Source organism: Polyodon spathula, chromosome 49 (genome assembly GCF_017654505.1).
Source record: "Polyodon spathula isolate WHYD16114869_AA chromosome 49, ASM1765450v1, whole genome shotgun sequence".
NCBI lineage: Eukaryota > Metazoa > Chordata > Actinopteri > Acipenseriformes > Polyodontidae > Polyodon > Polyodon spathula.
This window is the reverse complement of record NC_054582.1, coordinates 1,174,195-1,190,874: the sequence shown is the minus strand read 5'-3', so window position 1 is coordinate 1,190,874 and position 16,680 is coordinate 1,174,195. Positions and strand designations below refer to the sequence as shown.

Sequence of the window (16,680 nt, the reverse complement as noted above, 5' to 3'; positions counted from 1 at the left end):
TGCCGTGAATCTATGATATAATTATTCACAAGCCAGTGGCGAATGCTGATGGAAAACACTCATACAAATTCAACAAAATTACACGGGCTGGGTATTACAGCAGTTAACATCGACCAAAATGCAACTGCCAGGCCATGCAGGAAATCCCTTTCTAATACGTCTTCCTTTAAACAGAAGGAAAAAACAGCACTTCAGCCTTTATTTCTGCAATTTCAATAACTTATTTTGCAATCTGTCAGTTTAAAAAAAAAAAAATTTGGCAGCTAACTTAACTATCACCCAAATGATCTGTTTAATTAGGAGCTACTTTTTCGATGCCTAACACTGTTTCAAGATTTACTCGCCAGATCCATTGCGATTGTCCCATTTCTGGTTGTGAATTAAACAAAACGGGCTTTCAGAAAGCCCAAATTGGTGCATAAAATACAAAAATAATTCAACTGCACAAACCAGTAGCTATGGATTAAAAGAGAAGGGGGGGGGGCGGGGCGGGGGGACAGAGACTAAAGCAAATTCAGTTCACTAAGTCACAGAATAAACAACCTTACAGATATTTACAGATAAAAATACTCCATTAAATCTGGACGCTTTGCTTCACAGTCGGTCCTTAAATAAGATCTAAGACCGAACAGTTCAAGAACATGTTTTTTTTTTGTTTTTTTGGACAGGTAGTTTGAGAACACGAAGACCCTTGAAAATGGACCAGCCCTATGCACACATCACAGCTGTTCATTAACACGCCTATTCTAAAACAAGAGAAAGAACCATCCTGGCGAAGGAAAACTAAAATGGGATTTTCCTATGCTGCTAATTCAAGAAACCCTGCAGCACGTGGCTATGCTATGAATCCAGAATACCCGTATTACAACAGCAATCTGCGATGCAAAAAATGGAGGTGGCTAATTAAGCTCTCATTTGTATGTTGCAGTGAGCCATATGCATAATCTGCTCCTTATACCAGTAAGGCAGGTACAGTACAGAGTACAAACCACACCGCTGGAAGATTAAAACATTCAACTCTATGACAGATAATGAAATGAGTAAACAGAAAATAAATACATGGAAATGTCATCTGTCCATTGTGTAGGCCCACATCTATGCCTGTGGCTGACTAACACTTTGCAATCCTAAATCATGCAAACCTCAGACATCGCGGAACTTAGTCATATTAACCGCAACATTTATTTTCAGCTCCTTTTCTTACATTTACAACTAAAGGAAATGACTGCCAGAACAAAACACAGTAGGCGTATTTAAAATGAATAACATAAAAATAGTCTCTTTTTTCAGAACATAAGACTAACGAGAGGAGGCCATTCGGCCCATCTTGCTCGTTTGGTTGTTAGTAGCTTATTGATCCCAGAATCTCATCAAGCAGCTTCTTGAAGGATCCCAGGGTGTCAGCTTCATTACTGGGGAGTTGGTTCCAGACCCTCACAATCCTCTGTGTAAAAAAGTGCCTCCTATTTTTTGTTCTGAATGCCCCTTTGTCTAATCTCCATTTGTGACCCCTGGTCCTTGTTTCTTTGTTCAGGTCGAAAAAGTCCCTGGGTCGACATTGTCAATACCTTTATTACCCCTTGATAATGTATGTCTTTTAAATCACATGGCTCAAGGACACTTGGCATGTTTAATAAAGTCATCAGGATATTTTACTGGTGGGGCTGTCTCTGAGCAAGCCTGGGCAATGAAACCAGTATATCAGTGACTGGGTACTGTGTGTGCACAGGTCATTTCCTCCACCTTAGTGAGTATGTAAACGATCTTAAATGGAAAACTCATGGATTCAAGGGAAAAAAGAATGAGTCCTAGCTGTTTACCAATGGTAGTCTGCTAGCCTCGCTACAGAAATTCCACCTTGTTCATGTTTGCTCAGGCACTCCCACTAGTAAGATGCCAGTGACTTCATTAAACATGCCGAAACATCCATGAGAGCAGAAAACATAGTAAAACACATAAGGTATCATTCATGGGATAACTGATACAAAATGCAGAGGGTTTAAAGTATTCCTTTGAGGCCATCACTGTTCCCTATTGAACTAATTTTGCATCAGTGCCACTGAAATAAGATATACGGTACATATCTTATATATAGCCTCCTCTTGACCTGTTTATAGCCAAAATAGACACTATTTAATACTAGGAATGTGTTCAAAGGTTCGTTCGCTAGCCAGGATTTCGAAGGTAGTTTTAAACCTTCGAAGGTCTGTCAGGCGGTATTCAAGTACTGTATTGTATTGTATTTATTTTTTTCTTCTGGTAAGAGAAACTATTTCACAATGTGTCAATGCTATAAATCACACATTAAAAGTCACATGCAAAATTCGATCTTTTGACTTGTATAAGCGCATCACTTAAACCAAGGTTGCTGTATTAAAATCCACTACCAAACTGTTATACGAAGCAGTTATGTATGGCCCTGCTGCCGTGTATGGAGCAGGGTATATGCCAAAGCATTGGGGGGTACCTATAGCGGTTGTAGTGCTTCAGTAAAATATCTACTGAATACCTGGTGTACAAGACAGTGTAAGAGAAGTGCTATGGTAGAATATGTTTGAAACATATAAAATATACACTAACACTACTAATTTTAATTTTGAAAACTGACAGTCGTCCGCCCCTGCCCTCGTGTTATCCAGAAGCAAACCTTTCATTCGCCATCTCGACAGCAACGAGGTGTGTATATGGAAGCTGTACTGAAAGAAATGTCTCGAAACCCCTCTGCTGTTGGGGATTTTTTTTTTCCGTTAAATTATTTTTAGTAGTAAAATAAATAAAGCTTTGTTTTGCGTAAGTTCACTGCAGTTGTTGCTGCTCAATGCAAGCTTACTGTATATATCCCAACCAGCAGCAATGTGTATTTTTATTTAAAATATAAAGACATCCATATAACGTATACTACATGTGAATGATTCATTCCATTTATGTGGCTTACCTGTAAAATAATAGGATGTTCAATCAATCATAAACTAGTAGCTACGGTGACATCACCAGTAAATTATGCAAATTAGTACCATAGAAAGTTTGAACGTGCCTTCGGTAATGAGTTCCCAACCTTCAAAGGTCAAAATGTACCCTTTGTTGCAGCCCTATTTAATACGGAACATGAGCAGACTCATTCCCAACCTCCCAACTGGAAGAAGGAGTTTGTATGTAACATATGTATAGGAACCCTTACTGTCACCAATACCCAGGGAATGCAGGGAAGCAGAAGCCCTATTAATGAGATTTGTCATTTTGCCCCAGTACAAGTTACAGTGCAAGTAAAAAAAAAAAAAAAAGGTTTTAATTGATTGCCACTTTAAAAGAATTCCATGACTTTAAATTCCTTCTTTCCCAAAAATGCATACAATGCAATTTAAACATCACTTAAAAACAAATAAAACACACATTTGTTCTCCATTCCCTGTCTGTGCTGCCTTTACGTATTTCTAAGTGCGCTTGGACCCCAGTCCCCTTGCTCTCTGTCAGCAGATGTCTGCTGTCTGCTCTGCTTTCTTTGCCTGGTAAGCCTTGGTGCAGGACGACACATGCCGGTGAAAACTGTCTCTCCACATGAACCTCTTCCCACAGATGTGGCACTCATAGGGTTTGATCCCTGTGTGTATTTTCATGTGACCCACAAGGTGGTGTTTCATTTTAAACTTCTTCCCACAGACTGCGCAGCCGTAAGGCCGGAGCCCCAAGTGCATGCTCATGTGCCTGTCCCGCTGGCTTTTGTGCGTGAAGCTTTTGCCACACTGGCAGGGGTACAGCTTATAAACCACTGCCGTGAAGCCGGAATGAGAGGTCTCCTCCTGGATGCCGGAGGGCAGTTCCGTGCTTTCCTCACTCCCTTGCACCTTCAGGGAGTCCTCTTCGGGACTGCCGAGGGCTCCCTCAACCCTGTCATTGGAAAACTCCTCCATGGATGCCCCATAGAAGTCCAGCTGCTCATCGTAGGCTTGTCGGCCCTCCTGGCTCTTGTCAAAGTTTTCCGCTGCCTCGCCAGCTTCGATATTACAGCTGCCAGTGTTTGAGGGCTGGTATTCGGTTTGATTCGTGAGCTCGGAGTCCAACGCTTGAGGTTCTTCGGTCATGGGCGTAGCTGCCAAGGCGTCGCAGTCCTCTGGCGCGAACTGTTCTGCCTTCACCTGGATCCACCGCTTGTGATACATGATGCTGGGCTGGATATAGAGCGGCCTGGAGTGCTGGTAGTCCGCCCCAGCGCTCGCCCCATCCTCCCCATCCTGACTGCCCATCTCTGTGCTGAACCGGTCCTGCTCTGCAGGAGAGATGCTCTGGGGATGGTCCCGCTCGTTCATCTGGGGCGAGAAGCTGTCCTCTTTATGATGATCCCCGTCTCTAGACCGTGCTGCAGGGGTTTTGCACTGTTCTGCTGGCACCCCTGGGGCCGGGTCAAATCCCTCGCTGGTGCTGCTGCTCGGAGACCGGTGGTCGCTGCTGTGGCACGATTTGTGGCAGAGGGCCGCTGGGTTCCCTTCCAGGAGCTCCGTGCACTTGTCCACCACGTGCCACATCTGGAGGAAGCTCGCTGCCGTCAAGAAGCCCACGATTTCCGAAGCTGGCAGCAGCAGCTTCCCTGTGTAGCAGGACTGGAGGATGCTTTGGAACACATCGGGGTGCATGATGTCCGGCAGAACGACCCGCATGCTGTTCTTCAGAAGCACCTGGTCGCAGAAGTAAGGAGAGCTGGCAGCCAGGACAGCCTTGTGAGCTCTGAAACGGTGGCCCTGTATCACCACTGTGATGTCACAAAGCTGACCCAGCTGTCGCTGCTGGTTGAGCTTCTGCAGAACGGAACAGGAGAAGTCAGGGAATTCCACACGGTAACAGTTTGCCTCAGGTTCCATGGCTACTGAGATCTATCCCTAATCAAAAGACAAGAGAGACAACAAAAAAAAATAAAGTGAATGCCAGCTTTTAAAGTCCATGTATCCCACTTATGTCTGCCCACTCCCTGAATGAAACATGTATAACACAAACAAACTGTAATGCTAATGAATTTCTGCTAAGAAAAGCTCACAAAGCCATTCAGAAACAACACAGTACTGGTCTTTATTCCTCAGAGTATATTCCTCATATGACTACCATTAGCACACCAACATGAACACCAAGACTCACCTTGTCATATAAAGTTACTAAGCCATTAAAGAAAAGTTTAGATATTTTGTTAACCTAAACTTGTTTCTAACTCGTTTTTATAAATGCATTTGGATTCTGGTGTTTACTTCCAGACAAACAATGCCAGTGCCTGACAATTCAATGCAAAGACTTGTGTTACACTGATACAGTATTTTACAGAAAGCACACGCAGGGCTGATATCTATAACAACAGGGTCTTAAAAAGGAACAACCTTCCTAAACAACAACAACAACAATAAACCCTACATCTTTATTTAAGAAATCTTTAAATAACAGATCAAAATAATGGTTTACAGCACAAACACCCACAACTAAGCTGAGGCAGCTATCAGGTACGCACCGGCCAGCTATACCGTCAAATGAACCATGAAAGCACAGTACCTGCCGAGCGGGCTGTCCTCTGACGAGTCGCTGTAACTCATTAATTAGGGTGCAGATTAATGCACACTCGCTCGTCCTGTTTCAGTAGGGCTGTGCCTGTACATTTTCACAGTAAGACATCTCACACTACTCCGGGTGCAATGCGAGGCCTGTTCAATCACCGTTCAATCCAGACGCCAAGGCAATTAAAAAAACAAACAAACAAACAAACAAAACATTTACAATGTCTCTGCACATCAACATACTGGCGTTTCAGCCCCTCCTCCTCCTCCTCCTCCTCCTCCTCCTCCTCCTCCTCCTCAAAACGCCTGTATTTGACACTTCACTCCTATCACTCTGACAAAATCAGGCCCGTCCTTAATTAAAACGACACTTTCCTGGAAACAGGCAGGGAAGGCGTCCTCCGGTTCTCACCTGTGCTGTCATTTCTGCCCCGGTTCAGCGAGTCCCCCCACAGCCAGCCCCTCTCTCTCCCTCTCCCTCTCCCTCTCTCTCCTCCTCCTCCAGCCCGCACCTCGGCAGGAAACCGTGACGTCACGTCCGCGCGGGGACGGCGTGCAGGCAGGCGACAGCAGTGCAGGCAGGCGACAGCAGTGCGGGCAGGCGACAGCAGTGCAGGCAGGCGACAGCAGTGCAAGCACGACTCCTGCAGCAGCGATGCATGGAGCGTGTGATTACCCCGGCACAGCCACGCAGTTGTCGTCACAGAATTAAACCAATGCTAAGTTTTCAGACACGCCATTCTTCCATTCTTGGATCATGCAGGAAGCAGCTCACTGTCCGGTTTGTGTACATTCCCAGTGGGGTGGTTTTAGGGGAGGGGAGGGGCACCCGTTTATAATTATTATTTTTTTAATAACTGAAATGACCAGCTACGTGTTTAACTTTACATGGAGTTCATGAATACACGTATGCACCCACCACATCAATTTACTGGCTGATAGATACACCTGAGTCAAAAGTGTTTTTAATAAATAGCGTATTTGCATACAGTTGATAGTGCCCGTGCTCTTAACTAAAAACGGAAAGTAGTACAACCAAAAGGAGACTGAAGTGTATTGCAGTGATGGTAAGACTCCCATCATACAGTATAGCTGTGCTCAAACTTCACGACTGGCTTATTGAAAATCACTTTACTAATTTATGATAGAAGTATCTAACTGTCAGACAGGAAATGTCTTATTAACCCTTTCGTGCATGGCGACCTCGTATGCATATTTCAAATATATTTATTATGTGTCCAAAACCATTTTTTTTCCCAGCTATTTTCAATATTTCATCTTTGAAAGTGTTAACACAGTAAAACAGCATCGTTATGCAACTTATCTTTGTTTCAATACTTCTAATGAACGATCAGTTATGTAACTTATCTAGATAAACAGGAAATATCTTATTGAACTGTGCTGCCAATCTGCTTGAGAGATGTTTGTGTGTGTGTAGCCCCACTTTGAGAGCCGCTGGTATAGCAGATTGAGCCATTCCAGGATTTACTTTGAGATTAATTTATTAACAAACATATATGACTCAGGTTCAAATAAAGTTGAAATAAAGTATGGACTGGCTCAAACCGCTGCTCACTGGGAGTTTTATTGCCATCTCTGGCAATAAGGCGCTTGTTGTTCTAACGGGTTCTTATTAAAAAAATGCATTCGGAATTGACTCCGACATCACGAGGAAACAGATCCAACCTGTCAGTTAAATTTCAAACCCTGTTTCGTGCACCTCAGTAAAGATGCCACATTACAGCAGCAGGTGGCGCTATAACCTCACCTGAACCATTTTGAGGCTTATAAGTGAATACAGACCAGAAAGTGAAGGCCTCATTTCATTAAACAAGGTGCCCTATTCTCACTACCTAAATAATGCGCGCTCCACACATGCTGAAAACTTGATTGTAAATGAAGTGAATGGTAACCACATGGTTTCAGTGAGCCATGATTTCACATTATTATTGGACAGTTTGTATATTACTCTTGACGAGAGGTCATTCTTTAAAAAAATGCAGCAAATAATAATAATAATAATAATAATGATAATAATGATAATAATGAGAAATGCGTGTGGCAAAGGGGGATTTTTAATTATATTTGTCTAGTTTTTGTTTCGTTGATGTCTGGTTTATGATTCGATATCAAAACTTTTTTTGTGAACTAAAATGTTCCTGTGCTTAGCTAGTGATGGGGTAGGCCTATATAAAGAGATTTGCTTTTAATACAAGTATATTTTTAAGTAAGGATTTGCAGCTATAAATAAAGCATAGCATTATTTTTGTTTTAAATGGCAAGTTTAAGATAAACAAGTCACATTTATAACAAGAATTTTTTTTTTATAGTCCATTCAATAGTCCCGATTTTATATAAAAAAAAAAATCAAAAGTGAGAGATTTAACTTAACAGTTAATGAGTTATCCGTTCCACACCAATATTCAAGATCTCGAAGGGTTTTCAGTTTGTGAACATCCCAGGTTTTCATTTTGTTTTGACACACACACACACACACACACACAGCCTTTACAATCTCATGATCATACAGCAGAGCCTCTCGTCAGTGGGAAGGATCAGAATTGACACCGATCAGAGCGCTGTCACTCACGCGGACAACTCTGTGCTCCTCTCTGCACACTGCAATCCTCCACAGGGAACTGCCCTAGATATTACAAGAATGAAACATATATTAGATACAATCTGTTGCAGAAAATATGCCTTGAAGAACCACAAAAAGACACCAAATGTATGATATACGTGCAACAATAAAATGGTATACATTTGCAGTGTTATGCAGACTCTGCTTTAGTGTTATCTCCTAAATTAATACAAGGTATGCAATTTCATTAATGTATAACTTTTATAACTGTATTACTTTATAATTGGAAACCTGGTACAATCTCTCACTGGTTGTTTGACCATGTATAAGTTACTTGTCCAAATATTGCATTGTCTTATGCTTGCTAAACTCTAAAATCCAGGCATTGCACATGTGGGCCAATGCAAACAAACTGGACTGTCAACAGTGTTTTCTGCATGCACATCATAATAAGCTATGTAGGAATCTGCACTAGTAAACAGAACGTGGAATTAAAACGCTAGCATGATACAGAGCTTTAACCAGCTCTGGAGAGCAACATCAGGCATATCAATCACATTTATTGAATTAGAAAAATTGAAACGCATGCAATAAATTTGCAAATGCGCCCCCGTGAATGAGATAACTCCTGTTGTTATGCACAGTATTAGATTTTTTAAATTTTTTTATTTTGGCTGCTTTAATGAAAGAAGTGTAAACTCACATCATTCAGAAATGCAGGAGGAATCCATTCCCTGTGACAGCGTTTGCAGGAGTGTGTGTCAGCTAACTTGATTTCTCTTCAGCTTTACACGAGCAACCAGGAAGGATGGAATTAGAGCTCTCTGTGAATTGTGTATCGTGTTGGCTAGGATGTAATTATACGCTATCACCGCGGTATGAAATTCAAATTAAAAACATCTTTCTGTAGTCGCAATGCATGCAGCTTGTTTTTTTTGTTTTTTTTGTTCAGCGTCTAGATTTATTTAAAATAGTCTGTTTCATTTTTCTTTACCAAGAATCATTGGAAAAACTGTACCAAGTATTTGAAGGTAACACTTGACATTAAGATACTTAGTAAATACATGTGTACTTACACATAATTACAATGTAGCTCTTTGTGCCACCTAAAGTCCGGGCAAAGGCATGCACTGAGGGGTGACTGGCATATATCATCAGCAGATCTGTGAATATTTAGTCACATCCTCTTTTTTCTGATTTCTTGTTTTTTTCATAAAAAAAAAAAAAAAACGTCTGGCTCATCTCAACAAGGTGGCATAAGAAAAAGACCAATATAGAGCTGAGCTGACGTCTGTTCTTGGAAGTGATCAAAAAACATCATCTCTGCTCCGCTTCTGCAGGCTTCCACCACTATTCCCATGTGCAGGGGCAAGGTCAGTCCCTAACCTAACACTGACCCCCAACCCTCACCATAGCCCATGATGTCCAGATATGTCATCCAGATTTCCAGAGGGACTAGAACTCATTTAAAAAATATGAATCGCGATATCATTGTTGTCTCCCCTGCGAGGGATTCTGAAACCTATTGATTTCTATTGTGCTTTTACCAAGAGATGACACGATGGAAGAAATATAACGGGAATCTAAAATGCACTGCTGCATATTATCCGCAGTGATAAGACACAGTTAACCCATTTCTAAGAAGTGGGCCGTTTCCAATACCTGCCCCTTTCTTCAGGGGTGCTAAACACAATCAGAAAAGATCATTGTAGTTTTATCTGACTAGTTTTTGGATTTGGCTTTTGTCCGGCTGCGCTCTGGCTAACAGACAGCAACCGGGATGTTATCTTTTAGTTTTCTTTTCTTCTTCCTTTTTCCGCTGACATCTTGGCAGCCTTGTTAAATTCCTGAGTTAATCTGGTAACGGGTGGGTAATCAGGGAATGGGGGCTGAAACGCTTTGTCATTGCACGTGCTCCTGACAGGGCATGATGTTAAACAAGTTCGTTTTATATTCCCGGCTGTGATCCTCCACCCCCCCAAAAAAACTGCTCGGCCACAGTGATTAGAAATGGTTTGCTTGACCTCGAGGGGGGATCAAGGTATTGATAAAATTTCAAACAGCTTCTTAATCAAAGGGTTTCCTGTCGAGGCTCTAATCTCAGCTGAGAGTCTGCTTTGTTACCTGCTGCACTCTTCACTTGACCACAAATTCTTTCTTACTAAGCTAATGGGGCCACTTAGAACAGGGGAGCAAGACTTCTGTATAAGCCAGGTGGGAAGGCTGCAAACTTCCCCACTGCAGCTTTAATACCAGGTGACTTGACAATTCTTTTAATGCCCCTTGGGCTTAGTTAAATGAATGCTTTATACAGTTTGTATGGCTTTGTATATATTTCTCCAATCCTAGTCCCCATTCCAGGGCACGACATTCATTTTACAAGTGCTGCAATTTTTCATTCTGCTGCATTCCTTCATTCTACAGCTCTGGTAGACCAACAATTATCGGTCCAGTCACTTTGCTGCCGAACTTCCTCATTTCTAGAAACTCCATGCTCAGATTCATGAAGCTACCTATCGATGCGTCTGGCTATTATCCAGAGGGAGCAAAGGTCCCCAGGACTTGATTCATTTATCCTATATCTTCTCCCTGCTGAATTTACTCCCAGCTGGATTTGGCTCTGGAAAAGTTCTTCATAATCGACGCTGCTACTTCGGCAGCTTTCAGAACGTTCTCCACATTTAATCAACCCATCAGGGGGGGTGGACCTCAGGAGCTTACGATCTGTGTATCCCAAAACGTCAGTGACGCATTAACTGTGAAAAAAACATCAAGGTAATTGTAAAAGATGATTTTCTTTCTGGGGCCTGGAGGAAGGGCTACCCTTGGCCATGGATTCCCTGACGTCTCCTCCTATCCCATTGTGGGTGTGCAGGGCTTTTTTCCTTACCTGAGCGCCGGGTGGTTTAGTTCTGCGAGGTGGCGGTTATGGCATCATTTACAGGCACATTTATCTGTCAATAAATCGTTCATTTCACTCCATTTGTGGGTGTCCCCTTTCTGTAATAATAAAGTGTTCAATGCAAATTATTGTTGGTCATTACCTCCCTAATATTCAGTAAAAAAATTGGGTGCCGATTGCACCTCCAGTCCCGACTCCTCATTTATTACTATTCCTGCACTCCTGGGTGTGTGGCATGTTTGGAAAGGTCACCAGCTTATTTTGGGACGGACTCCTGAGCAAAGTGGAATTTCTGCAAAGAATCCGGAATACTAATGACCACTAGTGGCGCACAGCAAGAATTTATTCCCCACCTTGGAAACAGAGTTTGTCAAAGATTTGCAAGATTTGATATAAAATGCAAAAACTCGGTGATTGAATATTTACTAGCTAGCTATAAAATAACATCCCCTTCCCCACCCCCAAAAATACATTCAGTAAAATGGTTGTTGGCAATGCATTGTTTATGTTGCCTTTCCCATCCCAGAATCACACCACAGAGCATTTACGATCTGAGCTTGTCTTTATTGTAACTTATAAAATATACATTGCATTTTATTAAATTGCCTAGTGTCAGGATCTGCTGGAATTGTATTGTTTTTACCATCCCAGAGAAGACTGAGGCTGCCTAGATAGTAATTTTATTACCTCAGCAAGTGCAATAAATCTAATTTTGTTATACACGGGATCGATCAGGAAAAAGTGAAGTTTTTTTTAAGATCAAGAGATGGCATTTAAAATTGCTTTAACATTTTGGTAACTATTTCCAAAAGGCTTTGTGCTGTAGTTCAATCTTGACTACCCGTGAACAAATACATAATCATGTATCGAGTTCAACTGAAATTCTATCATGAAATTCTATACACAATGTCCGTTTGAGGAACATTCATGCATACAGTTCTAAAAAAAGACAATATCAAGGGAAAGTACCATTGGATGCACAGAGCAGTGCTGGTGTGAATATATAATATTCCTACCAGAGATACCCTTCTGGGATCTCTCATCGGGTTCTCAGAGAGACAGGGATGTTGCTGGTCTGCAGGGACATGCAATGTTGAAATACACAATGTCCAAATCAGTAAACAAAACTAACAAAGCGAGAGACACACAATACACAAAACAAGAGGAACAGCAGCAGGTGCATCCTGCTGTCATCTCAACGTTTAGTTCCAGCCTTATTCCTAATTGTTCAAACAAACCAAGCCAACTCAACCTTAGCTCCTATAGGCGTTTCATTATACCTAGAAACCTGGAGTGGAACAGCCCTTCTGAACAGGAATGGCCTCTGTATTTAGGAAGTGAATATTTGCACGGCTTGTGTACCCTTTTTTACTTTATTTGTTTGCAGCGTTACGATTCCAAAAACCATATGGGCTAGATTGTCAAAGCTATTTGAGAATCTGCTCACAAGGACTGCTCACAAGGCAGGTATGAGACACTGGAGTCGTTTATTTCTGGTTCTGGTAACTTTCTGGCGGTGCATTATTGGTTTGTGAAAACCTCATGCTAATGAAGTTTTGGAGTAAATAGCTTTGAGAATGCTTGCCTTTATGTTGTTGTTTTTTTGCCCCGTTTGCTCCGTTCTACTTGTCTACCCCGTGAATACCTTGGCCAGAGGTACTTAGGGAAACAATAGCGGCCAGTCTTCTCTAATACGCACAAAAACTGCCTCAGTGACAGAGAACATATTTTTCCAAAAGCAGGTGCTTGAGTTTGTCAGCGGCTGAGCCTCCACATTGTTGGAATGAAAGAACAGCTGACCTTGTGCAGGTGTGTGGAGACTAGGAGCCTGTCTTCATGCTATCAGGTTTCCTTTTGCAAGACACAAGCGCTCAGTGTGTTCAGAGCCAAGCACACTTCATACACTAAGAAAAGATTATTATAATTCAACAACATTTCTGCTACTGCGTGCATGGATGCACAGATGGGTAATGCCTTCTCTGGGCTGGTTAGATTAATGTTTTGTTTTGTTTTTTTAGCGGTTGAGCTTCTAGTGTCTAGAATGTAAGTGATAGTGAAAGATTTAACACTTCAGTGCTAATTCTGCCATGTGGCAATAGCCCAGTTGTAAATAGCAGTCGTTTGTCTCGAGGTCTGTGAGATTTTATGTCACGGTCAAGTTATTTAACAGAGCCCTGACCCTGGCTGTTGCTGCTAAAGTCTTCAATATTCAATTCCTTTTTTTTTTGTCCTGTATTTTCTGCTCCAAGCATGATTTTTTGATAGAGTTTTTTTCCCTTTGCTAACTTGAGTTGAGGTTCATTAACAGGGTTAATCAAGTTCAATAACGAAAGAGCAAGCACTCGGTGGTTAAATCAATAGGGTCGCTGCTCACCTGTTACTGTGCATTGATTTGATAATGCAGCTCAAGATCAGTATTTAAATCCTGCTGCCGGAGCCCTTATTGATTTCACTACAAGAGGGCTAATCTGGAACTCTGCTGCCTTGTCATCGTGACCTGTGGGTTATTGCAGAGAGAAGTGATTGAGTGATTGAGTATTTATTTAGTGATGTCTGGCACATCCCGTGCCTTTATGACCTGCTTGTATGAATGCCAACAGGGGATGAAATAAATGAAATAAAAACTTCAAAGGGATTTCACTGGGTGAAATGTCAGGATGTTTGGAAGGGAAATTGCTTCCAAAGACTCACCAGCCTGTTCAGCAGTATTGTCTGCAAGGGGTTCTGGGAAGGCCTCTGACGGATGTCATGTGACTTACCTGAGGTCACCTGGCGAGTTTTAATCTGTGCATGTTCTTAACTCTCAGGATCTCCTGCTCTGTCGATTAGGTGTGAATATCTGGTCAAATTTCTGCAAAGCAGCAACCCACTTTCAAATAGATACCCGTAGGCAGGCTTGATCTCTCCTGCAAAGCATTATTATATTTTTTAAGTACTGTGTTTAAAATCCGATATAGGAAGGGGTGTCGTTCACATGCATAAATATTGCAAACGTTTCCTGTACATTTTGGAACTGTTGGCTCTAGGGGATTATACCACGCAAGAGCAAAATCAATGCAACACAAAAATACAAACTATAGAAGAAGGTGGGCTAAAACCACCAAGGATGATTTAAAAACACTTTAAACACGAGGAAAGAACAGAAGAAAAAAAACCGGAGCGCTCTGACTCTTCAGAAAAGCAGAATGTTTTCCCAACATGAGATTGCATCTCTCAGCCATGCTAATTTTCTCAATTCTTTTCCACAACCCTGAACCACAGTCCTGTGGCACGGGCACAAGAACAGTCAAGCCTTTCCAAGCACTGTCTCCTCTCTGTATTTCTCTGATATTTTGCGGTATGTGGCACTGTTCCACCTGAAATCAGGGCTTAGCATCCCATCGAATCTTGGCCTGAGAAATGTTAGTCTGAGCAATGCTGTGTAGTGTTATGGTAGTGGTATTATCCTGGCTTTAGTTACTATGAGTCTGGCTTTAGTAACAAATATCCTAGTCAAATGCTCGATAAAAACAAGGCATTCTTCATACACGCACCTAGCATAGCATGCTGCAAGTTACAGAAATAAGCCAGGAGAACATTTAAAAAAAAAGTTTTTACTTAAAAAGAAAGGGATATTGTTTAATGGACTGCAAAACTTGTTTGCTTGACCTCAAGACAAACACAGCTCAATTGAATGAGCCATTTCTATTTCTGGAATAAATTCAGTGGTTTACAACTGTTGTAGAATTGTGACTTTAAAAGTGATAATCAACAGGGGCTTGTGCAAGTAATGATTAGAAAAAAAAAGTTTGATTCGATGCTTAAAAACCCTTTGAAGAAAGAAAGAAAGAAAGAAAGAAAGAAAGAAAGAAAGAAAGAAAGAAAGAAAGAAAGACTGGTATACAAACTGATATTCTGCACCAGAATGAAAGTAAAATGTGTGCTAATCTAAGACTCGTATCTCTGGGAGTTGAAATTGCAAGTGAAAAATATATTTAACGTGATGAATAGTTTTAATTTGCTATATTCCTCTAGTGGGCTCGCGAAAGAATACAATATGAACCTTTGTGCTGAAGCAAAATCATGCATCTCAAAAAAAAAAAAAAAACCTTGGAAATGATCTCATCACGTTTGCTCGATAAATTAAATAAAATTGCTGAAATAAATAGCTGGAGCTTGAAAAAAAAACATAACGAGGACCCAGGCAGGTGACTGATTTTTGGCACAATATGAAGAGAATGGAAGGTGTGCTGCTTGGTGCTTACCCCAAATGAAAGCCCTGCTTAGTGGAGCAGAGATCAACATGAAGAGAACAGCCCTACTCCACCTGGGGCTTTGTTATTGATAGGTCTGTCATCTCCCCTAATATTGGAGAGTAATGGCAGTTGATGATTAGGCCACTCCTGAGCTATTACCCCCATTTCTTATCCTTTAACCAGAGCCCTGGAAGCTCAGCTGGGAAACAAAGGCTGCCTTCATGAGACACAGGCCTAAACTGCAGGCCTGAGTCCACCTGACCTGAAAGACATAACTGTTACGCTTTCTGCAGGCCTTAGAAGTCCGGGACGAGATAAATGTCAGAGGTCACGGCACGGTGTTATCTGAAATGAAGGGGCTCTGAATGACTGGGGCGCTGACAGAAGCCTGCAGTGAAATTACAGAAAATTGGCTGTTTTGTCAACATTTCATCGGCAGATTTACAGAAAAACGACTCCGGGCCTAGTCGTCTCTCGCAGACAGTTAAAGGATTGAGTCAGTCAGAACTGACTGACAAACAAATCTCCTCTGTCTCTCTCAATAGGAGATATTTAATATCATCTCTTTTTAATGATCCTTAAGTGACTGAAATTACATCTCAGTGGAAACACGTTTGACTGGAATAATAATGGAAAGGGGAGGGGGGGGGGATAATAATAATAAAAATAATAATGTTGATCGTTTGCCGCTGACTTTTTAGGATTGTGATTGAAATGAATCACCTCGCTCTCGCTTAGAGATAAGTAGCTGCTATCAGAGAAAGTAATCTTAAGCTAAGGAATAATAAAAAAGTGTTTTTTTTTCCACAGTTGTCAGAAATCATGCATCCTAAACTGTTTACCATCAAAGTCCGTTGCATTCCTACATTCTAATAATCCAATTATTCATTTCCTAAGATTTCTATTTCCTGCGCTTCTGTGTCTGTGTAATATTATGTTTTATTCTTAAAAACAGAGGCGCCTAACCCTGAAATGTTAAAAACAAACAAACAAAAAAAAAAAACGCTTTCCGTATTTCAACATACACATTCTCTGAACTTGAAAAACTATATGCATCTATATAAACTATAATATATATTAACAACTTTTAGTCATAAAAATCACAGAACATTTTATGATTTTTTTCTGAAGAAGTCGTCGTGACAGAGATTAATCCTGCCTGGGGTGTAACAGCTGCTGTTGAATACTGGGCTACATGTACAAATGACAATATATTTGTACAGCAAGACATAAATAGAAAAGGCAAGGACTTTACAGCTCAGCAGCGAGATGCTAAAAAAAAAAAAAAAACCTGCCGATACAACCTTTTGTTCAACGCAGCCAGTGCTCACAGTGTGGCTGTTTGCACAGTGTAGCCACAGAATGGGGTTTCTCCCGGTGTTTACCTGACAGGAGCCTCAATCCACCTGCTTACCTTCAAATAAAAGATGTTTC

At 41.4% G+C, this 16,680-nt stretch overlaps 1 protein-coding gene across 2 annotated transcripts; it reads right to left on the bottom strand.

The window, feature by feature from the left end:
- Positions 1-2,534: 2,534 nt before the first annotated feature.
- On the bottom strand, positions 2,535-6,029 carry zbtb43 (zinc finger and BTB domain containing 43). Of its 2 annotated transcripts, XM_041238451.1 has the most exons (3): positions 5,941-6,029; positions 5,527-5,675; positions 2,535-4,871 (listed from the first exon to the last, which is right to left on the bottom strand). In XM_041238451.1, exon 3 carries the CDS (start codon positions 4,851-4,853, stop codon positions 3,468-3,470), a length of 1,386 nt encoding a protein of 461 aa, XP_041094385.1. In that variant the 5' UTR covers positions 4,854-4,871; positions 5,527-5,675; positions 5,941-6,029; the 3' UTR covers positions 2,535-3,467. The 2 variants fall into 2 exon arrangements, with proteins under 2 accessions (XP_041094385.1, XP_041094386.1); XM_041238452.1 differs by lacking the exon at positions 5,527-5,675 and having other exon boundaries at positions 5,941-6,028.
- Positions 6,030-16,680: the final 10,651 nt, after the last annotated feature.